Source organism: Epinephelus fuscoguttatus, linkage group LG2, assembly GCF_011397635.1.
Source record: "Epinephelus fuscoguttatus linkage group LG2, E.fuscoguttatus.final_Chr_v1".
In the NCBI taxonomy this organism is placed as follows: Eukaryota; Metazoa; Chordata; class Actinopteri; order Perciformes; family Serranidae; genus Epinephelus; species Epinephelus fuscoguttatus.
The window spans coordinates 22,559,845-22,585,416 of NC_064753.1; the positions used below are offsets into that span (position 1 = coordinate 22,559,845).

General features: G+C 39.2%; 1 protein-coding gene across 2 annotated transcripts in view; it reads left to right on the forward strand.

Moving 5' to 3' along the window:
- The window catches only part of LOC125906310 (CUB and sushi domain-containing protein 1-like), a 537,329-nt gene that overhangs the window by 169,079 nt on the left and 342,678 nt on the right, over positions 1-25,572 (forward strand). For both annotated transcript variants that reach the window (XM_049604892.1, XM_049604902.1), the window contains exon 3: positions 16,472-16,584. In XM_049604892.1, coding sequence (XP_049460849.1) covers positions 16,472-16,584 — 113 coding nt within the window. The remainder of the gene's footprint in view (positions 1-16,471; positions 16,585-25,572) is intronic.

Genomic DNA, 25,572 nt, shown 5'->3' on the forward strand with positions numbered 1-25,572 from the left:
GCGTGCACTCGTATACTGATATTGATGGTGTTTTTTTAGATGAGACTTTTTTTTCAGTGACTAAAATACGTTTTGTTGCTGAAACGTCCACAGCAGTACATTGCTCCAGTCTGCTTGTCCAAACTGGGGGTATGTGGACTGACATCTACAGTATGTAATACACTAACTATGAATAAATACCTCATACAAAGATTCGATCTATCCCTTTAATGGTGGTGAGGTAAAACTACACTGTTACCATAACAATGTAAATTTAACAAAAAATGGCACATATTTGATTGCTGAATGGTAAGCCAAGTTCGACCCTTTATTGTCAGACAACCTTTTTCTAATCACTGGAGTCCTCACACAGTGTCATTTACTCATTTAAATGAATGAGCAGACTGCGTATCTCCATGCAGCACTGTTGTCAGGTTTTTTGTTTCTTTAAAACAATTATAACAATTTGTTTTGCCGTCCTTCATCAGCTTTTCACTGCTACAGTATTAACTACCAAGTGGTGAAGCACTAGGCAATTTTGGCAATTTCTCTGTGAACCACTATGGGAGATGTATCTCCGTAATACTGATTATTTAATTACAATCTCTCTATCTTTTTTTTTTTTTTTTTCCAAATGGATAAGCAGATTTGCCAAGAGCCCCTGTGTTTGGCACATATCCATAACTCACATTCACAACTTTTAGCTTTTTTTTTTTTTGTTTTAGTTCCAAGTGTCCCACATTACTGATGGAAAAGAGCCAGTGTCAGGCTTCGGGCCAGTTTTTATTTTAGTTTTCTACCATTCCCATGTGCACCAGTGATTTGAGTTTGAGAGAGACAGTTTTTGTGTGCGAGACGAATAGACTGTTGATGTCATTTGGCCACTGTGTTTTGCTATATTAGACAGTGGAGAGCTCACAGGAAATGAGGGGAGAGAAAGGACAATATGTGCAACAAAGGTCCCCGGCCACACTTGAACTGCGGACATTGCAATTACATGGTCAGCTACTTAAATCCCAAAGTCCTCAGGACACTCTAATAAAATACTGTATGTTTTGAGCAAACATTTTAACTCAAACTACTTTGTGGGCCTGATTTATAGAAAGTTTCTAAAATGGAGATAATACAGCTTATTAGCATATTTTTTGTAGCATTTTTTGTGCTTTGGCTCTTAGATGTCTTATGTCTTTCAAATCTTAACTTTATGTGGTTTTCTTTATTAACATTTTTAGGGTTTATTTCGTTGTTATGTGCTGTTATGTGGAAGCCAGGCACTGCCAACTGAGTGATACATGTTATGTAATCTAGTTGTTTGCGACAGTGAGGCACTGCAGACTATGAGGTTCAGGAGGTGGTAAGTGTATGGCGTGTGTTATGCCTCTATAGACTTGAAAACAAAAACGAGGTTGCATGTGTTTGTGTGTGTGAGAGACAGAGAGTACTTCAGTGTGAAGGACCCAGAGTCTTGGCTAACAGCCAGCAGTCTGGATACCCACAAACCTTTGCTGAGGCTGCTGCTGCTAGGCAGAATGGGCTTTTCTGATGTGCAGTTAAACCTCTGTGGCCACATTTGAACTTTGAAGCTTACAGATCATGATTAGGTGAAAATCTGCAGTGTTTAAGGGTTTTGGGGTATTTACCATGGACTCAGGCAGCTAGATGTTGCTCTACAGGCATAAGGACAACACCAACTTTAAGTTCAAGTGACATGTCCTCTGTTGTGATGACTGAAAAAAGCAAGGCTTCATTTAAGACAATTCCTCACTAGAAACTAGAGCTGCTCTGTTTATGGTCCGATGACTAAATGTACTTCCTCATCTTTCCATCTAGGAGCAAATCAGTGCTTTTATCACATGGGACCCCCTTTGACCACCTCATTGTTTCAACCTAAAACATCATCTTGTGAGGGCCACTTGAAGCAACCAATGACCCATGTTAGGGCCAGATTCACAGTGAGAAAAACAGTGGTCTACGACCCAGTGAGATGTGGCTCGCTGCCAGCTGCCTACTCACAATATCCTGTCGCCTTGCTCCTGTTCCTTACCACAGCTCAGACAAATTGGTCCCTCTGGGATTTTGTGGAGCTTTTTTGTACCTATTGTGACCTAAAATTATGTTGACTTTTCTCAAAAAATTGCAAAGCAATTTACATTTTTAATGCAGGCTATTTTTTTGCAATATAATCGTAATAATTGGTGCAAATTACAAGTCAGGGGGAAAGATGATACTGAGGCAGCATTCATTTCATTTCGAGAAAGTAACAAACCAAATTGTGACTATGTGTCATTGAGAAAGAGACATATATAATAGTTTCCTGTAATAATTAGCACACTGCAAATGACAGAAAGCTACCAGAAAAAACTGAAGTGTTCATCTTTTGAATTTTCTGACAAGAAAGTTCAAAGCAAAGGAAATACTGCACATAGGCTCCAGTCTTGATAAATACACCTTCAGCTCAGTGTCTGCACAACACACACTCCAAATGAAATGCTAATTTTGGAACCTTTTTCAAGATTTTGAAGTGTATAGTGTGATGTACAATATTCTCATTTATTTTTGACCTTGGCATTGTGTTCTTCTGAATACCATTTGAGACGCATGATAAATGGAGGTATAATGACACAGGTTAAATGAAACACAAAGTGCCCTATTTTTGTTTTGTTTGTGTTAAGCACACATCAAAATAAAGCTCACTGTCCTCTCAATCATCCTTCATTTCCTGCTTCTTAAAAGCTTCACTTTGGAATCAGTGATTGTTGTTGAAAAAGGTGACATACAGTGGATTGGTATGTATTATTCATTTAGGTAAATACTTTTAAAGAGAGTGCCGTTTCTCTGTTTTTTAATTTCATGTGGAAAAATTGCACAAATATTTGGATTGATACGTGCACTAATTATTGCACCTACTTCTGTTTTCACACCTGTATACACAGAAACACACACATGCCTCTGTAGGCAGCCCTGATCTGGTAGACAGACAGCTCGACAGACAGTGTGGGGGTGGGTGAGATTCCTGGTTTAAGTATAAGGGGATTGTGCAGCAGGGTGTTGCTTTAGGACACCAGAGAATCAGCAGGGTTCTTACCTTCTTATCACACAAATCAGATGCCACCCACTGCCTACGTACCCTTGAGCAAAGCACTCAACTCCTCAAACAGTGCGGCAGTAGATCTGAATGATCCTGTGTGTACCTCTCACTTCCAGCGTTTTTACCCTGTTTCTGTGTGTGTGTGTGAGTTTGTATGTTTATGTATATAAAACACACACTCCCAGAGGCAAAAGAACTGCAATTCCTCCACAGAATAAGGTCTTCTTGTGTGTCTGTCTCTCTGTTTCTCTGCATGAAATGTGCTCAAACCTGTGAAAGTTAATCTCTCCTAAAATCTCTACTCCAACTTCTCCTCTTTCATCTTCTGTTTTCTCCAGTGTTTGCTTCTATTCTCTTGTCCTTTTCCTCTTCTCTCATCTTCTCTCCTCTAATTTTCTCTTATTTCATCCTCTCTTTTTTCTTATGTCCTCTTCTCGTCTTGTTTCGTCTCCTCTCCTCTCCTCTCCTCTAAAAAAATCCAGCATTAAACATCTCAATAATCATTTTAAAGGCAATTTTTAAAAGCATTGTTTAAAAAAAGTTACCTTGCAGCTCCAGTAGCTAGCCTTGGGTAAACTGCCAAATAGTTCCATAGCCAGGGGTCTACAATTAAGCCAGAGAACTAATTATCTATGAAAACAAGTTACAGTATTATCTCCTCTAAGTGCTGCAGATAATGACTGGTTGGAAAATAAGACAGTTACCGAATTATTTTGTATTTAATATAGTGGTTATTGGATTTAAACCTAATATCTCCAAAACGCCAAACTTCCTTGTGTTTAGTTTGGGCCCCCATGTATTTAAGAAAAAAAAAGAATCCAGTGGGGTTTAAAATTGGAGTTACAAGGATTTCAAATGACTACAGTAGTATGTATTAAGTGTTACACACAGAGAAACTAAAAAAGGAAAAAAAAAATGCCCGTCTTGCCTAAAGCCATTCTCCCTCCTTTTTTTTTTTTTTTTAAATTCAGCAGCACACAGAGAGAAAAGAGGCTCTGAGTGCTTTGTGTATCCATATCTGGCTTCACAATTTTCCAAAAATGCACAGCCCTGTTGCCAGAGATTTATACCCCCACTATTTACAGATTTATGCCACGCTATTTTCCTCAACATACTGTCTACAGTTTGAACAGGAAACACTGCCAACTAAGCCTTTAATTTAAAACAAATGTCCTACTTTTCTTAACAACACTGTCCATGTCCTCATCTTGTTTTCTGCCATTATTCTTGTGCTGTTTTCTTATGTTAGCAAATTTCTTCCCCACTGAAAAATTAGGTTGGTTATTGTTCACTTCTTTTTAAGATGTCTTCCATCATCCTCTTACTGCCTCTTCTCTCTCTCCCTCTCCCTGTCTTGGTGTCTCTCTTCTCCACAACAAGCGCTTCCTGTCTATCCATTAACTCCGAGCTGTGTTGTGTCACTGATAGACTAGTGTTCCACCAGACACACTGAAAAAATGGATTACACTCACAGAATGACAGGTTGAAACAAATAGTTTCAGCCAGGGGTATACATCTACTGTACAAGTGTGAGGTGTATCTAGCGTTGGCAAGAAGAAGCCAAATGTTCTGCAAGATGGAGAATAGTAATATTTGTTTTATGAGTTTACGTCTCTGGTTTGTGCGTGACAGATTGTTTTTCTAGATGTCAGAGCCAGTAGATATATGGGGAACCAACGGTATAAATTGCTGCTATCTCACAAAAAGTCAGCTTTTCTGGAAAGAAGAAAGCTGTTCATATTTTCCAGTGGACCGCCATGTTGTTGTACATTTGCTGAATGGACTGTATGATTTTTCATAGCTCCAAAGGTCATAGATCTTACTTGGATTACAGTATGTAATGTAAAGTTTGAAGTGTCAGTGGGCATGCTTGCATGGAATACTTAGAAAATCCAGGTGATTTTACCATAGGTTTGACAATTTAAATCATTTTTTAAATCATGAGCATTGCATTCAGTAGCTCTTCTAATTTAGAATGTTTTTGTGATGATAGCCGACCCTCGATAACCAATCGTTAACCATTAACCAACAGGGGAACATGACTTTTCTTTTTATTCTTTTTAATAGTTGAAATAGTTAAAATTTTATTTTATTGTAGAGCTGCACGTAGTGTATTGCTCTGCTCAGCGCCTACTTTGCCTGTTGGGCTCTTGCTATGTGTTTCTCTCTGTTTATCATGACAGCACTGCTGCAGGAGTGTGAGCTCCACACTGGAGAAGATGACAGTCTACCCACCCCAGACAAAATTATAACTAACTGCTCACTTTTATCATCACACGGCTAATGTTACCTTACTGGTTTTAATGACGGAGTCAAGTTGTTTAGGTGTTGGTGTGAGTTTGTTGGGATCATTAAACAGCTTAGTGGCTATGTGCACATGCACAAAATAGTTCGGGTTTATGCCCTAATTCCGAAAAAGACAATATTCCTACTAAGCTATCTAATAAAAATGAATATTCCACCTATATTCCTGTTTACATGCAGCCATTCATACTCCGATTAACGCGTCCTAAAATGACGTTTATCGAGTCAAAATATACAGTAGTGGAACAGCTGAGGTTGCTTGTCATTTTGCTTCTTTGCATCAAAATAGGTTTTTCTCAGTTTCCTAGCAACACAGCCTCCTCTTTCATTCCTTCAGTCACCTTCTTGAATAGGTCAGTGTTGTGATGTTTGCGCAAATCCAAAGACGTTGATATCCAAGTCTTTCCTAATGTTTAAAAGTAGGTGTGTTTCTTCTTTTGACAAGAAATGTGGGATTTTCTTTTGGACATGCATCTCTACTTAGCCTTGCAAACTGTTGGCGAGTTGGTTTGTGCACGATGTATCCATGACAACACAAGGAGCTGATCGTAAACAGACAAGAGGCAGTGTGTCGTAAACAGTGGTAAAAACTCCAGTTGAGACGCATATACTGAGCTATAGACATGTAAAAATAACGTTCCTAAAACCCAACTAATAGCAGCATATCCCACGTCTTTATCTGAAAATGCTGAACTCAGAAAAAGGCCTAATTTGGAAAATCCAAACAGAATTGACTGTTTACATGACCCGCATCGAACTCTACTACTCTACTACTAAAAGTACTTCTGTGAGATGTTAGCTGCTGCTGCTGTGTTAGCTCACACTAACTAGGCAGACATACTGATTTATCTGTGTGACAGAAAGTTTGCTCAGTGAAGAGGAGTAGTATTCAATGACAGGGGTGATTGTCTCTCATATAGGTGTCCACCTCTGCTTCAGGGTCATTAGATTGTTAAGGGCTGCTGTAGTTGTCTCCCAGAAGTAGGATCATGGCATTTCCCTGGCGGGGGCGTAAGACTGCAGCCTGGGCAGCAGCAGACTCCACTGTTTCATCATGTTAGTGCCAATATAATACATTTAATATATATTTTTAACTGTTGAACTGATTTTTAATTTGTATTAATTGGTCAAAATTCTAATTGTCGGTTTACAGTTAAACGTTTTCAGTCACATTGTTTTTCAGTCACAACCTTAGACTATTCACAGTTCTGGAAAAGAAAACCCCAGAAAAGAATATAATTTCCAGGTTTTGGGAGCACCTTGCCTTAGTTATGATGAGTCATTAAAAAGTTACACTTTGACATGGACAGTGTGAATCTGCTCTGTTTTTCCACATCATTTAGCCCTTCTATTCTACACCTATGAACTTCCCATCACAGCCAGCTATTGTTCCAGCTTCACCAGAGCAGCTGGAGGTCAAGTGCCTCAGTCAGGCATATTATAATGGTCACTGAATAAGTCTCTTCTTTACTCCCACTGTCAGGCTTTCTCCTGCTGGCTGGTGGATTTCAACCGACAACTGCCTGTTCACAAGCTTTCTTTATACCTGCGAGGTGTTAAAATCCCCAGGCTGCAAACATCACTCCTAATTTAGCCTTGTTAAGGTGTGATTGATGCAGGCTGTCACGGCCATCGCTAAAAAACAGTGCATGGTACCTGAAGAAAAAGTGTTTTGAAATATATTCAGTCAGAACTGGTCAATATCAACATAAATCCTTTAAGAGAAGAGAAGAGGGATCAACATTTAAACATCAATAGTTCAATACAACATTAATTTAGAGACAGTATTATACTTAAAATAAACAGATGAGACCACCAGAAACAAAACCAGCAGCCTCTGCAGTGTTTTAATGCTGCATTTTTATCGTATGTTTTATTTTACAGAAAAAAAGCTTAGTGCCACAAACCTGATAAAGAGGACTATTATTCTAGTGTGCAGCATAGAGAGTATAAAAAAAGTTTTACTCACTAAATAATACATTTATGCGTTTTAAATTGGTTTGCCTGGGCTCTCAACCCTCTCCATTCACCTGATATAAGAAACAAAGTCTGTGAGCTAGTTCATACTGCTAACTCGAGTCTGCCTCTACACTGACATGACATACTCCTCTCACTGCAACATATATCCATCGCACCCTTTTAATCATGCCGTGTACTTAAGCCGTCAGTGCTCTACTCACTCTGTTGCTTCATGCCCGCTGCCACATCCTTCACCCGAAAGCTAATGTATGCTGTCACTAGCTGCTACTGCTGTCACTGCAGCTACTGATGTTCATACAGCATTTCAAAAGCCCCACCTTCACCCCAGCATCCACCTGTAGGCTCAGAGTCTTCATTTAGAGAGAAAATTAGTATCCTTGTTCCCCATTCTCTCTTTGGTGATTCCTTGGAAGGGAGCAACAAGGTCAGAGTGTAAACATCAATGCTCTTCATATTCTACGCTCACATGCCATCTATTCCACATGAGTTGACTCACTGAAATACAGTGAGATCAAGGAAACTGTCTGAACCAACTTTAAAAGCTGAGTTATTGAAATTTTCTGCTTGGTGGGTCACTTGTAAGAGAAATTTACCAGAAGACTGCAAGGACATGCTAAAGGTCATCAGGCTTTGATCTAGATGTATATATTTGCAGATAAGAAAGCCAACATTAAATTTGATTTCTTTAAATAACTTTCTCAAATGAGAAGTGTGGTAAAGCAAATTACAGTACATTTGACGATAAATACACTGAGGACAACTAACGTGTGAATTCCACTGTAACAAGACTGCAACTGCACCTGACAAGTGTAACGTTAATAAATGTTCAAGGGCACTGTGTTCCCAGCTTTTCACTTCACTGATAGAGGAGTGGTGTTGGGATGGAAACAGACCTGTTTCTTCAATGTCTATTTTTAGCAAAAGAACCCCCTTTTTTTTAACCAAAATGCTTTTTGTGCTGACTTATTTGAATGAAAGCTTCCATCTATTTTCTTCCTCTTTTGCCATCTTTGTACCGTCAGGTATCAGGTAGGGCTTGAACCGAATATTCAGCTTTTTGAATATTTGTTTGTTGGGTAGGTATTCTGTCTTTGGTTTGGGATTCAGATATCCATTGTTTTGTGCTTGTTTGGTTGTTTGTTTAAAAAAAAAAAAAAAAAATCATAAATGAATATACATTTCAGTGCTTTCTACGCATAGATTAATTTGTGGCAGCCTGCCACAATATCAACATTGACCATCACATAATGCTTTCTGTTTTTTCCCCCCTGCTGGATGGATGGGGGGAATGGGGGGAATGGATAACATCTTCTCCAATTGTAGTGTTGCATGCAGCTAATTTATTTGCTCAATCCCTTTCTGTTTATCATGAGAGCTAGCTAGTGCACCTCGCAGTTGGCAAAGTCCACTGGCACGCACATAGTGACAGGACTGCTGTTACATTGACATGGCTTGTGTTTCCTTATGGTTATTAATGGGCTCAACAACAAAGTTTAGCCATGTTGGTGTAGGTGTGACTTTGTTGGGAAATTTTAATGGCTTAGTGTCGATGTTAGCTTGTACCAACCGGGCAAATGTTGATACTTCAAGTTGCATCTAACCTGTTAAAAAAAAGACTGAATCTTATAAATAGAACTCTCAAATCTTAAATTTGTTGTCGATACTATGCTGCTTCTGCACTTGTGTTTCATAGCGCTCTGTCAGGCATTGTCTTGGATTTGAAACCTATTATTATGACTATTTATATAAGTGTGTAATATTCCCATTATAAAAAAAAATCACAAGCTGGTATTATGTCATTTCAAAGAGTGCATAAATAGAAGCTTATTCCTTTTGGGCTTTTGGAAAATGTTTTTCATCAAAGAGACAATGACAATGCAGCATTATATCATTGATTATTTTGAGTTACCAACTCAAACTAAATCTAAGGTTTTTTCCCAGGTCTTTTCTGTGCAAGAGCGGTCTTGTGATGGTAATGTAAATAACACTAATGCTATTTCTAATACCACAGTATGCTTCTGTACAGTGCCACCATCCAATCTAAACAGTTCTGTAGCATTATGAGCCTGTCAACAGTGGACTTGTCCACAGGCTGATAGACTGGCAGGCAGAGCGAGAGATAGACTGTTAAACATGCAGATACAGATGGGCATACAGACAGATGGACGAAGCAGCAGAAAGGCACACAGGCAAGCTGGCCGGGTGGTCAGTTGACTATAAAGACTGGCTGGCTGGAATCAATGAGTGGCTGTCTGATTACATAAGCTGGTTGACTGGTTGGACAGTTGACCAACTGGATAAACGGTCACAAAGTCTCAACCCGGGTCACTTATTTTTATATAAATGTCAAACAGCCGTAGGATCAGTGTGCTGGCCTGATTGGGAGGGAGAGAGAGATGGAAAGAGAGCAGGGAGAGAGGGAGGAGCGACAGACGGAGAGAGGAAGAGAGGGAGACAGAGAGAAAGAATTGGAGCTAGACAGGGATATAGAATCCTGTCGGTCCATCAGTACAGTGACAGCGAAACGATTACTGCTCATTACCTGTCTGACTGACTGATCTTGTTTGTGTGTGTGTGTACATGTGAATGAATTATTATCTGTCTCCTGGTCAATTCTCCATTTGAGACACAAATCACAGCACCATTTCATTCCCAGAGGGAAACTAATGTAATGATGATGCTTGGATTTGGATTTACCCCGTGTGCTAAGCTTAAGGTGCACAGTTTGTTCTGCTTTATGGTGATTTACACATTACATTATTTATTGATGAACTTGTTTGAGCTAAATATTAATCTAGGTCAATACCAGAGCTTTTTAAAAGGCCTTCACAAGCAGTATAACAGTTTTTTGTAGCAGCCATTGTAGCTCCATGATGCAGCCACTACCTCTCCGATCAGTAGAGGTCCCACATGTACCAGCCATCCTCTAAATCTCTGACCAGCGTCAACAATTAACCTTAGCCCAAAGAAAAATGCCCTTGAAAGTTCATGTGCCCACAGAATTAAAAGATTAAGGGGAAAAGCATGATCCCAATAATTAGTTATACCCATCTCACTTTGTTCACATTTTATTTGTTGAGTGGTGAAATATTCATGCGAGAATGCAACCCCTGTCCCCTGTGGGCCACCAAGGTGATTTATTATATCCTGTGACCAGGCAATTCTCTGTCTGGTTGAGAAAAATAGAAGGTGCACTGAAAATGCAGCAGACAGCCTGAAAAAGTAGACAGTGTCACACTGCCAAAGAAGGAAACGCCAATCACATGCAATCCACGAAATCGTGAAAAAAAATTGGCAGGTATTGGTCCACCAGCAATAAGCTGTTCTGCCATTACATCAGTATATTGCATCTGGTCTTCCTCATACAATAACAGACACTTTGTGACATCCATGAATACAGTATATTGTATATTTAGCTGGAAGAAACATAACCTGTGATTACATCAGGCTGCAGCTACTGAATTGAATGAAATGTTGACCAAGAAACTTGCAAAAGTAATTTAAACTTCAACATAACAAGCTGTCTAATTACTGTGACACTAATATTGAGCAAAGTAGAAACATGCTGAATGCAATCATGTTGTACAAAAAATAAAGACGTAAACAGGAGGCTGGGAAAAAAATCCATCAATCCTTTATTTGTCACATGGAATTATACAAGGTACAACTGGAGTGATATGTGAACCTATCAGCTCCTTTAACTTGGACGGTAATTTAGTCCTTTTTTGCGTCTTCTTACGTTGTTGGCTGCTGATTTATAATTGTCCATGTTTCTGGATGGTTCTGCTAATTCATGGTTTCTGATTGTGGAATGATGTAACCACCCACACATCCCGACCTCAACAAGATGGCTGCATGGTGGCTCCTCCCAAACACAGGCAGCTCTCCTTTGCAGCCACCACTAATCCAAAGTAGGAACAGGACAGCACCTCTCATTCCCACTGTCACACTAGTCCTTATTCACCATAAAAAACCTGTGTTTCCTCTACATCTCTCACCAGAGTCCTCTGCTCTGAGATCTGCTCATAGAAAGAGAGCCTCGTGGTTGAACGTCAGTTTGCAGGATTTAGCCAAGTTTCAGTGAGTCAAAGCATATTACAATTCCTGATATCCCGTTGGAAACTGAGGTAGCAGAGAGATTGTCCAGTTTATTTTACGACACCTGTACGATGGCTAGCAGGATGCTAGTTCAACTGCTGTCTATTCTTCTCCATCCTTCTTCAGTGTTTACTGATGTTTACTTATTAGTAAATGAATTTAAACCTCAAGGAGGAGTGTGTTACAATGGTTTTTACACACATCATGTGTATTGATTTTCATTTGTATTACCATAGTATACCAAAAGGTATTTATGTTAATATGTGTACAGCTAAAAAAATTAAAAATAATACTAAAATGTAAGTGGTATTATTTGTGTGCAAAACTGCAAATAGTTGTTATCGATACAGCTTGACTGAAATCCATAGTAGTATAGCACAGTATATATAGAAAACAAAAGGTATCACAATAACTAGCAATGACAGCAACAGTGATCCCAAAGAAATTTGATACACCATGACTAGAAGCATATGAGTCAGTTCCACCAGGTGTTTATTAAAAGGCAGGTCCACCTGCATTCTTTTCCCTGTTTTTCAAATGGAAACTCAAACTCAACCACTATCAAAAAGTGGTGACATAGATTACAGTGCTGATTTGAGTCAAAGTATGTATGTCTAAGCCTCAAAATACTATTTTCTCAAGTCCTTCTGAAAAACTTATTCCCATGTGATGGGAATAATGGTGGCTGTGAATGGGAGCATTGGCATTATTGGTTATTGTGCGATCTTCGGAACCGAACCAATGTGACATCCGCAGCAGTTCAGATATAGGAATGACATCAGAAACCTGCAACATGTCCTGTGGGAAAAGGTTTTTAGAAGAGTTTGGGAAAAACTGCATTTTTAGGTTTGGAATACATACTTTGACTAAAATGTGAATTTTCTGACATGAATGCATCAGGAACAATACGAAAGGGCCAGAGAATGATATTAAAACCTCAGTAGTAATAATAATAATGGAGCCACCCTTTAAATTTACCTACATACATTACAAAACTATTAGCATGCCCTCCACTGCTGTATCCAGTGCAGAGCATTTAATTAGCCTAGCAATAAGGACCTGAATGGTCTGTCTCAAATAAAAGTCTCAACATAGAGGTTTGATTACTGGGTCCATCATCAAAATTCATACAATACAACTGAACAAAGACATTTTTGGCGCCAGACACTGTTGTGGCTAAGTAAAGTAAAAAATCTTATTTACACCTATTAAAACCTTTCTCCGCCTCCTCCTCCTCCTCTCCTCTCTTCTCCTTTTGTCTCGTCTCATCTCTCACCTCTCGTTCTGTCCTTCCATTTCCTCTGTCTCCTCACCTCCCTCCATCTTTCTTTCTGTTTGTCGCTTTTCATGGGCTCCCTTCATCTGTTCTTGTCTGTCCTTTGTGTCCTTGCTTTGAGGCCAGAGAATTCAAATTATTCATTTTTCCCCATGCTCTGTTTTCACTGTCCTCTGTGGTTAAATGGCTGACTCTTTTACCATCTTTTTTGTCCATTCCCTATTTTTTCTCTTTTTCCAACCTTTTTTTTGCCTCTTTTTACTTTTTCACTCACATTCTCTCATTTTTTATGTTTCAGCCAGCCCACCTCTCTGTTGACCTAACTCACCTTTAAAATTACGGAAGAGGAATTGTAGAAAATGACAATATGTAATACAGAAACCAGACTCACTGTCATCACTGCCTTGATTACATTGGCACTTGAATCCTATTTTATGTCTGGCTTACTATTCCCTTTATTTCCACCTCTGCTCTCATTCCCTTTGCTTATGTCTGTCCTCACCTTTCTGCATGGTGTACTTTTGTGCATGGTGAACCAAGGACAATCGATTGTGTCCAAACTTGTGTCTAGTCATTGCTGTCCTTATTTGGATATATCAAGAGCTACTTAACTCTGCACTTCAGTTTGGTCGCTTTCACAGACACTCAAAAGTATAATGGTGTCACTTAATGCCTCTTAATTTCCTGCTCTGCCTGAGCAGTGGCAAAATTAAATGTATATGAAATTATGCATATCATAAATATAAATAATAACTGAACTAAGAAATAGCAATTTAAGAATGCAAAAAAAGAGAAAGAAATAGAATAGCTGAATAAATCAATTAAATGTATGACTATTATAATGATTGCTGTTATCTGTTAATTGGTACCAAACTGACCTTCATTGTTTCCTAACAATGACAATAAACATCTTATCATTTTTTGTTGCTGCCTGTCCAGATCTGAATCGCAAACGCAGCAGGAAAATCAAGCTCAAAATGCCCAAACATCCTTCTACTCAGCCAAGTTCTACAGCTCTTCCTGGGGGATGCCCAGGTATTCCCTGGCCACATAGTATATATTCTCCCTCCAGTGGGTTCTTGGTCTGCCCCGAGGTCTCCTCCCAGTCGGACATGTCCAGAATAGCTCTACAGGGAGCTATCCACAGGCGTTCTGACCAGATTCTTGAATCACCTCAGCTGGCTCTCTCTTCAATACAAAGAAGCAGTGGTTTGAGTGGTATTTTGGCCCTGTGCATGAGCATTCTCAATCCTTCTTACCAGAGCTTTGGGTGAGGATTTGGGCAAAGTGTAGATCTACTGGGAACATGATGACCTTAACTTTCAAGATCACAAGATATATGAAATCCTTCATTTGGGGCACCAACTTGCTCCCAACCTAGAGGGGAAATCCACCATATCAAGCAGAGCACCAGGAGCTCGGTCTTGGCAATGCTGATCCTCATAAATGACTAACTCTTTAGTTGCAAACAAGGCCTATGTGCACTGGAAGTTTGAGAAAGCCAACAGAGCTACAACATCATCATTACCACTTTTATACATCTCTTTTGTGACTGCACTCAGAAATACTGCCCATTTAAATCATAAACGAAACTAGTGACATGAGCAGGAATAACACATTACAACATTGTTATTGTTGTTTATGTGTCCCTTTTAAAAAGTTACTGTAAAAGGTTAATTCATTTTTTTCACAATCACTATTTAATATAGTTTTAATTTTATTTTGTAAAAACCTTTGCTTTGACAGTCAACATACTGTCTGTACAGGCGTTAGCTTGAAGCTAGCAGGTAATGGACACGCCAACCATGTGTGAAGGAACTCACCAGGAACTCTGTCATGGTCTGGGACAACAGACAGAACTGCATCATCTGTAAATGGCACACTTGCAGTCCTGAGGTTATCAAATTGGACAGACATGCTGTCAATAAAAAAACAGGACACAGCCTTAGCCAGGTTCAACACCATGAGTTGTTCATTTATCCATTCAAAGAACATGCTGGGATTGGGTTTGGGTTGAGTTTCATTTTTGTTGCCACAAAGCTTGTAATCTTTGTACTTTAAAATTTTATTTTTGATACTTTGTATGATGGCAAGTCTGTGTGGAGCTATAGATGCGTAACTTAATCTGTATCTCTGTGAACTGCATCTGAATGCTTCTATCAAGAGTGAAATGAGTTCTTTTATTTAACTCTCCTTGGCTTGACCTTGAAATGATTTAATTCCAAGCATATCAGTATGAATATCAGATCTACGTTTCTTCATTGTCAAAATGTCTCTTAAAGAAATTCGACACCCACGGAATGATCATTTATATATCAATTACTCACCCCTTGTTACCTTGAATTTGTAAAGAAAACTTTGTTTTTACAGCATGCCTCCACATTTTTTTAAATTTTTTTGAGAACATGAAAAGGAAAAACAAACAAGGCACATTTTCATGTCTTATTCTTCAAAGAACGTTTGCTCCAGGTAGCATGTCTCCAAGGTGAGTGAAGGATCCAAAAATGGAGAAAATTCTTGATGAATTTCAGTAAAGGGGGCCCAAGTTCAGCAAAACAAAACTATATCAAAAAGTATTTGTTTAAAAACTCCAACTGAACTTGTGCAGTATAATCCAAGTCTCATTTATCCAGTTTTATGCTCAGTGCTTCCCAAACACATGCATGCACACCTGGGGCAACCACATGTGTTTGAGCTCTCCTTGATGGAATACACAAGCAAAGTTCAAATGCACACACTTCCCCGGGTGAGATACTTGTATGCGGAAGGGTTAGGTTTTAGTGAAAATGCACGTGTTTGGGGAGCACTGAGAATATGAATGGATAAATGAGACTTGGATTAAACTGCACCAGTTGTGTGAGAGTTTGTAAACGGATGATTTGAAATAGTTTTGCTGTTGTTAAACACTGCCCCCTTTAACTTCATCAAAAAAAATCTCCATTTTAGATTGTGGTTTCACTGTGGAGGCATGAGAGAAAAACAAACTTTTGTGGGTGGGTAAATGATTCACAAATGATCATTTTGTGGGTGAAGTAATCCTTTCATTATTTAAAAGCTTTCATCTACTTTTTTGGCTTTATTATTGAGGCAATTCAAAATACTTTTCATCTGTTTGAATTTCAGCTCTTTCAGTTTGGTGTTATTTGTTCCTCCTGATTCTCCTCCCCAAATCGTTTAACCGTCACCTCTCAATTAAGAATCAAAGGGCTGTTTCAACTCAACCTCTGTTGTTATCAAGAGCTCAGCTTGCTGTATCAGTCAAACACCTGACTTTTCCTGTCACATTAGTTTGACTATTCTAGTGTAAATTCATTAAAATACAATATGTTTTTATTGTGCGTTATTGTTTCAGGGTGTCTGCACTCACAACGTGATTGGTTATCATTAATGCTTATTTTGCTCTGTAATTTGGGGGTGCATCAAATTAACATTATTTATTATGATGAGTGGGAAAATCCTTCTCTTCAGTCTATTTTTCTTCAGTGAAGAAGGCAGCAGGACTTGAGAGTAGTGCAGAGGCAGGAGGGTCTTGGGGGGATGTAATCTCAGGTCAGCGGGATCTTTACAGCTTCAGGGCTGTGGGTCTTAACCACAACATCAACACTGAACACAATTGTGTTTTAGTGTTACAAACTTATTTATTTTTCTGTTTTTTTTTAGGTTTGATGTTGTCTTAATAGTTACATTCAAAAGTCAACAGTCATCAGTCCTGCAAGGTTACAAAGACATTTCCTTCTGTTTTTCAGGTTGTCAGGATTCATGCTGCCCTCCCCGATAGTCAGCAGTGGATCTATATTGGCCTTGTGGTTTACCACAGACTTTGCCGTCAGTGCACAGGGCTTCAAAGCTGTATACGAAGGTAAGACAATGTGTGAGTGTGCATAGTGATGTTTGAGTGCTGGTCATGATGCACAGTCTGAAAATAGTGATGACAAATGTTACCCGCAAAGTGACTGAACTGTGTTGGATAATCCTGAATACCACAGTAAGCTTTAAGGAGTTTTAAGCATTCGCTAGCTTTAAAGGTCCAGTGTGTAGGATTAAGGGGGATATATTGGCAGGAAAGGAATGTAATATTATAAGTATGTTTTCTTTAGTGTATAACCACCTGAAAATAAGAATTGAGTTTGCGTTACCTCATAACGAGCCATTTATATCTACACAGGGAGTGGGTTCTTGTTATGGAGAACGCCATGTTTACTACCATGTTTCTACAGTAGCCTAGAATGGATAAACCAAACTCCGGCTCCAGATAGGGCCCTTCATATTTTTGCCCTTTTGCATTTTCATGTCAGCCACCATAGGTAGAAGCCCGTCTGTGTCGAGTAGTGCTTGAAAAACACGGATTTTCAATGTGAACCGGCTATATTCAGTTTACCAGTTTTAATCACCTGGTTTGTCTTTTTGGTTTTCGGCTCATGGTAAAAACCTCCTGAAGGTCTGGATCAGAATAAAGGTGAGCACACAATAGCATGTTGTGGGCAAACCACTCATCTCCGACATGCCAAACAGCATCAGAGAGGTAAAGGAAGAGACTTGCAGATAATTTGGTTCCCAGTAAAAACTTCTTTAACAATAAACACTGATGGAATTCTAACCAGGAGAAGTTTCGGCTGTTAGCTTTCTGCAGTCCTCACCACAGGACACCAATAAATCCCCCTAATTCTTCAACACTATTCTTTTAAGTCTTCACAACAAGCACAATTTATTAAGAAATCATATGTATATTGTTTATTAGAAAGTACTCATGAGAGGATGATTGCAGTTGTTTAAAAGTGACTTTGGTGTCTTGGGTGGAGCTGATGGCAGTGTTCCACACTTTGGTTGCAGTTGCTGTTGATTAGCATGTATATAATTCAGGTTATCATATATAATCATTGCCTAACTTGTGATGTCATTGTTGGTCTTAATATGAATCAGATGGTGTTTGTTTGGGAGCAGAGATTCAAAAGATGTTGGTCTAAATTTCTCTGTGTGTGGCTATTTATATAGCACAGGGAAGTCAGGGGGCGAACTCCTCTTTTGATCAAAATTAGTTGAACATGCAGTGAAATATATGCAGACAATTTCTGTGGACTTTAAAAACTCTGAAAACTGTATGGCTGAGCCCTACTTTTGATTTATGGGAATAACTGTCCATGATGGATGTGTTGGCGACTCTTGGCTCACAGCCCAGAGCTGTTGTCTTGGTCATCCCTCCATCAGTAGGGACTATTGTAATGTATACACTATATATGTATACACATTCTGTGGTCATGTATTCATGCGTCCTGTATTCTTTTTTCTACACTGAGAGGTCCATGTTCACATAAGCGCTTGATGTGTTGACTTCCTGGCTGCATGTTGTTTTCCTGTGCGTCTTACGTGTGTGTTATCAACATGGTATACAAGGCTGCTCCGTGTCTGCGTGCCTGTTGGGATGCAACACAAATGCTTAGCCTGACCTTTTGAAGATGCGCACACACACACAAAACACAAACACACACACACGCACACACACACACACGCACACACACACAGGGTTTTCCATTACGCTTGCATAACAGTTCATCTATGAATCATGAACTCTAAATATCAAAGATAAACTCAAGAGACCACGTATACACACTTACTCCCCTATGCGTGTATGTGTCCATTTGAGTGTGTTTCATCTTTGTCTTACTCTGTCTGTACTGTATATTGTTGTGTGTGTGTGTGTGTGTGTGTGTGTGTGTATTCCTGGAGGTGTGTCATTTGTGTGTATGCTGAAAACGAACCTGACAGCCATTAAACCTTTTTCCAGGAAGTACCAGGAAGTACTTTGTCTTTATTTCTCTTTCCATTGTTCCGTTTCACATCTGTGGGGACCCTTAAGTGTGTTTGTTGCCTCAGGAGTGACTGTGATTGTGTGTGTGTGTGTGTATGTGATGTGGAAAACTACTTCAGGTCAATCTTCACTTAGATGAATAATAGAACAAACTCGATGAGCCTCAGTTGTCCTTACTTGAATATTTAAGTTTATTACAACACAAATCTGACATCAGAGAAGTATCTTGGTACAGCTTGTGTGCATAGACAGAGATACACCAGAAACTTAAATAACATTATGTTCGCTTAGCTTTATGCAGTGTGTCCTACATCAGACGGAATCACAACGCCATGGAGGAGGGAAAACAATGTTGTGTAACCCTCAGCCCAGGCTCTTTACCGTGGGATTCAGAATCAAATCTCACATTTCTTCATGCCTAATACAATTTTTCCATGACAGTACATTTATGTAGATATGTATGTGGTGTGTATGTGGTGTGCATGTGTGTGTGTGTGTGTGTGTGTGTGTCTGTGTGTCTGTGTGTCTGTGTGTTTGCAAATGACAGGTCTTTCAGCTACTGTCTTTTTTCTTTGTGGCTTTGTTTTGCATTGATGTCCTCAACTTCAAACATTGATTCATGTCCGTGTGTGTGTGTGTGTGTGTGTGTGTGTGTGTGTGTGTGTAATGACAATATATGTGTGAATGCCTGTGTGCGTCGACAGAAAATGGCAGTCATGCATCATGCGTGATGTTTATTAAATGTTTAGTTTCTTTTTTTTGTTTATACGAGATCAGCCATCAGTGCTGATAGTCCTGATAAGTGCAAGATCCAGCTAACTGCATAGTTGTATACTTTATCTTTTTGCCCTTAAGCATCGCTGGAGTTTTTTAAAAGTCAAGACAAATATAAGAGAGTGAACATTGGTAACAGTCAGGGGTGTCCCCAACTAAGAATTTATACAGTTGAATCTGATCTGATTCCTCAAGTATTGCCTCCTGCCTCCTGTTGACTAACAGTCATACTATGTTTCCTTAATTTGGTCATTGTCATGTCATTAATTCCTATTCTAATTTGGCATAAGAACTTGTAATCCATCCAGCTCTGTTTGTTATGTGTCAGAAGTGGATGTGTAGGTAGCTATAGCACTGTTTGTAGTACTGACAGGGTACAGAAGAGATCGATAGACAGACAGAGAGACTAACAGACAGAGGATGTCACTAAGTGCAGTCCCTGCTTGCTCTTTGGAGTTGTAAACCGAACTTTTGACTTTGTTTTCGAAAGGATGAGTGAGATAGACAGAGAGAAAGAATGAGAAAACAAATAGCTGATTCTGTGCGCCTCCCTCTGCTGATTTTGACAGAGCTATCCATAAGTTAAAAAAATATTTAGTGGTCTTTGAGCACCACATTCCTATGTGATGGCTTTAATACCAAACCATATTATATATCATGGTTTATAGGAAGAAACCAAGCAATTCTATGTAAAAATCTGACATTCAGCACCCCCATATTAAATGAAATGATCTTTTGTTTCATAGGCACATTTTGCAAATGTGGAGGATTTGACTGTGAGATTAGCAGTCCAGCAGGCTGCTCAGACTGAATTGCTGAATAGTCGATTATCCAAGGTCACATAACAATAATGAAAAAATGAAATAAAAAATAAATAATGAATAAAAACAGATGTATATTGCTGATTTATTTCAGTATAGATGCAAGAAGTCTCAAAGCAGGGTATCAGATTAACTGTGTCACCTACAGTAACACTATGTGCCTGCCATGTGCAACATACAATCATATATAAAAGGGAACGTTTTAAGGCAAAGCTAATCTAGTTACTCTGTTCAAAGGATTGCATCTCTCAAAAGAGAAACAGTTATCACACACCACATCCTTTGAAACATATAAAGCAATTTGCCAAGACAAAATCATTGTGCATGGAAAAGGTAATTGCATGTGCAATGTAATACCTTGAGAGATCGAGTATTAATCAGTTGCACATCTTGACTTGCCAGACGATTTCAGAGAGATTTTAGGGAGTGCTACTGACACTGCAACTTCAACCACACTCAAATATTCCTGTTCACTCAAATCATGACCTCTAATACCAACCCAGCCATGACTTTCTGACTTGTGAAACAAAAACACTTCTCAGCTGTCTGCTCAAGTTCTTCAGTTGTAAGTCTGATAGGAAAAAAAAAAAGATTATAGATGATTAAAGCAAAGTGAGAATTACCTCTGTGACCGTAATCCAAAGCAGATCTGCCATTCAACTCTAATTTGGAATGCTTGTTGTAATGTACAGAGTTAGATGAGCAAGAGTTTGTTTTCATCCTATCAAGAAGAACAGTGGGGCCACCTATGATGTGAGGAGCCTGAGTTGAATGTTTGATTAGAATATAATTTCAGTATTGTTCATGCTCAGTACAGGGAATATTTTTTTGTATATTTTCAGCCTTGATGCTCTTTTTTTTTTTGGCCTTTAACCTGAATCCCTGTTATGCTGTGTACAGCAGGAGACCCGGCCTTCACATATCTCGCATAAATTGCTCATGTGAATGTGGTGATCATAAAAATACTGTATTGATAGGTTACAGGGTCAGGAATTTCAATTCATAACCATTTGAGTCTCTCAGTAGATTGCGGCCCCTCGTGGCTCCATGCCCTGGCAAGATGATGGTGAATACGTCACTGTAACAGACCAGTGTCCACAAGGACTCCCACAGGTCCAGGAGATGGACATTTGGATTCTTCATACATCGTTGTAGTCCACAAAACACTGAACTTTGAAGTTGTTCATAGTTTTGTTCCTCTGAGCTTTCAGTGTTTTATTGGTGTTTTTGAAGATGGTTTTTTCCTTAAAGTCACATTATCAGATTTTGTTGTAGCTCTACCCATATCCCCAAACCCCCTCCCAGTTCGCTGTTGATGTTTTGCTTTGACTTTCTTTAATAGTTGTGTCTTTGTATTTTGGCTGTTGTCTCTGTTGTCACAATGGCTTCATGCTGCAATCAAATTTCCCTGTGGAATTAAAAAAGCGGAACAAAAAAGAAATCATTAAATGGAACTATGTGAGCTGATAAAGCCAAAAAAACACTTTTGCAAGAAAGAAAATGTTATTCAAAATAATTAGAAAAATCCACCCTCTCTTTGTTACTCTCCTACACCTTTTTTTTCTCTTCCTCCTCATCATCACCTCCCCACTTTTTCTCTGTTTCTGTTTGGTTAAACGAATTCACACTAACAAAGAACCCATGTCTTTTTTTATTGTCCCTAATAACCTGTCTCCCCTGTCTGTCTGTCAGCCCTGCTCTGGTAACATAACCAGTTCTGGTAACAAATCTTTTCTCTGTTCTGCCCTTTTATTAAAGGAAACCAAATTGAACTATAAGTCTCAACACATAGCTAACTGATAAGACTGCAGTCACCCGAGAGAGGGATGGATGGAGAGGGAGGGAGGGTGGGTCAGATGAAGCCATAAGTGGTGGAAAGTGAGGCCTTGCTGATAAAAAAGCAAGTTTGCAAACCAGCTCTGCAAGACAAGATAATCATCAATTAATTTCCCCTGAAGCTGAGAGGGGACAGGGGAGATGGTGAGGAGAGAAACCTAAAGAGAGGGAGATGTAGAGAGATGGCTGGGAAGATGAGGGAGGGGTAAATAAATACAAGGGGGGATTTTGCATCCGTCTATATTTCTGGTTTGTTCACTTCACCACAAAAGGAATAAAACAAAATGTTATCTAATTAAAAAGAGAACAATTCAAAGTGTTGCACTCATCTTTTATCAGCAGTGATGGTGTTTTGAATTTGTTTTGCATTCAGATGCATTGGAGGACTTTTTTTTTTTTGTCTCGTTATTCTTCCATCTCCCTCACCATCACCTCCATCTGTTTCCCCTGCAAGAAAAGTCATAGAATAATTTAAAATATTTATATTTTTTTGCTCCTGCGTTCAGGAATCATTCTGTGAGTGTAATATCTCACAGCAGCTTCGTCAGGAATTAGACCCTCACCTACTGCTATTGATTTGTCTGGAACAATATGGATAAGGCTCTGGGTTGTTTCCCACCAGAACCCTCTCTTCATGATGTGCGGTGTTGTTTTGAGTGTAAAAGATGTCTCTGTGCAAAGTCCTCCTGGAGTTAAGACTTAATACATGTTTAGCTCTCATGATGCCAAATGCAAAAAGTTATGAATATTTAAAGTTATAGTAAAAGATGAGTTTGCTATTGTTGCTTAGCAACAAGAAGCACTACCAGCACTTTTCCCGGGTATTTGTTAAGTGCCGCAACCTATAAGAAGAAACCATGTGGATACAGGGCCTTACTTTCTTGTTCACGATTGTGACTAAATTGTCCTGAAACAGAGGAAAAAACATGTGAAACTAATGTGAGTCAAAAAAATTGAATCTGTTGAGCTTTTCTTCTTCCAAAAAAGAATTGAAACTTCTTTTAGATGTATTACATATGGATCACTTAAGTCTGGGAACATGTGTCAGAGCAGCTGTGGTGCTTATCACTGACATTATATAAAAAGGGTTCAAGAGTTCAAACTCAGTGACAAATCTATTTAGTTATACAATAATTATGGATGCACAGTAAGACAGAATGTTAATGCTAAATGACGATGGATATTAAATATGTACCTAATGATTAATTGGTGCATCTTATTTTACTAACAAATGTATTTTCAGTGGGTAAATGCTTTTAAGACCAGTCTACAAATGAAAATAAAACAAATTTTTTCAGGCGAAAATATGTTTTATGAATTCTCATTTAACATCCTGACTAGGGATACAAGAGAAGTGCTCTAATTAACAAGGCCTATTAATTATAAACAGTTGATTATTATGTGCAATATGCACTACAGCAGTGTGTGTGTGTGTGTGTGTGCGAGAGAGAGCGACAGAGAGAGAGAGATTATTGACTCCCTGAACCACCTTTAACTAAGACAAAGTCGAAACATCATCTTCAAAGCCTCAACCTCACACGCCCACTCTCCCCAAACACACACACACACACACACACACACTGAGAGAAAGAGGCCGGGTGTACGTTTTTCAGTCCCGAGGCTAGCTGCAGTGTTTCCTCTCCTGTTGAGGGACTTCTGTGAAAAACACGACTTGGAAAGCCTTTAAAGGGACTTTGCACATTAAACACAGGCACACACACACATATACACACATGCAGGCTCAAGTGCAAACATATGCACACACATGCATGCACGGATGTTGGAGATTACATAGGGATCACTCTGGAAAAGCAATACAAGGAGAATAAAGATAAGAACGTGAATACAGACGAGGGAAAAAAGAGATAGGCAGGTCTTGTCTCTGTGTGTGTGTGTGTGTGTGTGTGTGTGTGTACATGTTCCAGTGCATGTGTTACAGGTCACGGGTTTTTGTTTTTTCTCATTTCTTGTTGTTATAGCAATACTCAACCATGTCACCATGTATGGGATATTATGGGATGTCACTTTTACACTGCATTACAACATGTAATGTGTGAGTGCCCGTGCCTGAATGTGTGTATATCTGTAAAATTGCAGGAAGTTCATCCCCTTTGGTGTTGGCATTTCCACCGTGTCTCTCCCTCTCTCTCCCTGTCTCTCTGTCTCTCCTTCCGTCTCTCTCTGTCCCTCTCCCTGCTGTGTAGACTGGTGTAGAATCCATTAGGAACACTTCTAGGAGCTTCCAAATCTTGCTGACTTGATGCAAGGCTTTGCAGAGACTGTGGCAAGAGCCCCGTAGCCACCAACCATTGGACGAGATGCAAAAAGATCGTAGCCTCCTGCTCAGGGATTTTGGGTCCTTAGACATGATGTTACACATAAGAAAGATTTATTCATCTAGAGTTTTTTTCCGATGCCTCTAGCCAGATAGTTTTCTTAGTAGTGTCTTTATTTCACAGAGTTTTGCCTTGCTAAAAATCTCAGAGGGCTGCAAATGGCCGTTGCAGAAAATTGCATTACTGTAGACGGGAGTTGTGACATAATATAAACCATGTGATGTTGCCTGACTGACAAAAAGTATTTGGAGGAGGGAATTTCAAACAAAAGGTTTTGGGTAATTTTTGATAATACAGTCATGGTGAATCACTGGATTGTTTACTGAAGTTGCAAAGTTCATCTAGCCACCACTTAAACTGACAGTCATTGTGACATATTTGTATTTATTGACTTTGTATTACCTTTGCTAACTAATTCACTCACTCAGTAAGTCATTTTGTTTTGTTAGTTGTCATTTCGTTGGCTGATCACCCGGGTGGTTGGTTTAATTTTATATATTTCGGTGATGTTGCCAGGGATGGGTCCTGCGTCCCTGACACATTAAAATGGGGTAGGATGCAGTACTGTTAAAGCGTCCCAGAGACACACTCTATTAATTTCCCTGATATGCTGTGAGCAACCAATCCCTGTTGAGACAGAGGCGTTCCATGAGTTTTTTTGTTTTGAAATTTTTTCTCATGTCACAGAAACTGCTGAAAGTAAACTTGTGTTTTGGATGTTATGATCAAACTGTCCATTATGTGTCAGTGTTTTTGAGTTGGTTCTCTGCACAGATCTGACACCTGTTCATCTGCCCATATGGCCTCATCCACAGCTCTTTAAAGCTCAGTGTGTTTCCTGGTAAAGACAGCAGGGTGGCATGGAAGACCCCGGGGACTGCAACTAGACAGTAACCTTGTTTTTTAACGTTCATAAAATACGCCCGAATTCACAAATATGTAGAATGTTACTACAGACATTCTTGTTTTCTTACGTTGCAACGTGTGCTGTGACAGCAGATACTGTATTCACTCATGTCGATGCTTTACTGTCTAGGAAATGCACCATGGTTTTCTTTTCCCCTGATAATGCTTCATTGTGAAAATGTGATTGTGCTACTGGCTGATACTGTATTTACTCATGTCGATGATGACCAGATGATGTTTTACTCAACAGAGGATGCACCATGTTGAAAAACATTTTCACTGGCGGCCGCCATTTTCTTGCAATTTACGTCATATATCTTGCACAAGACCAGTTTTGCTGTTGTTGACTTTGTTCAAAGTCTCAATAA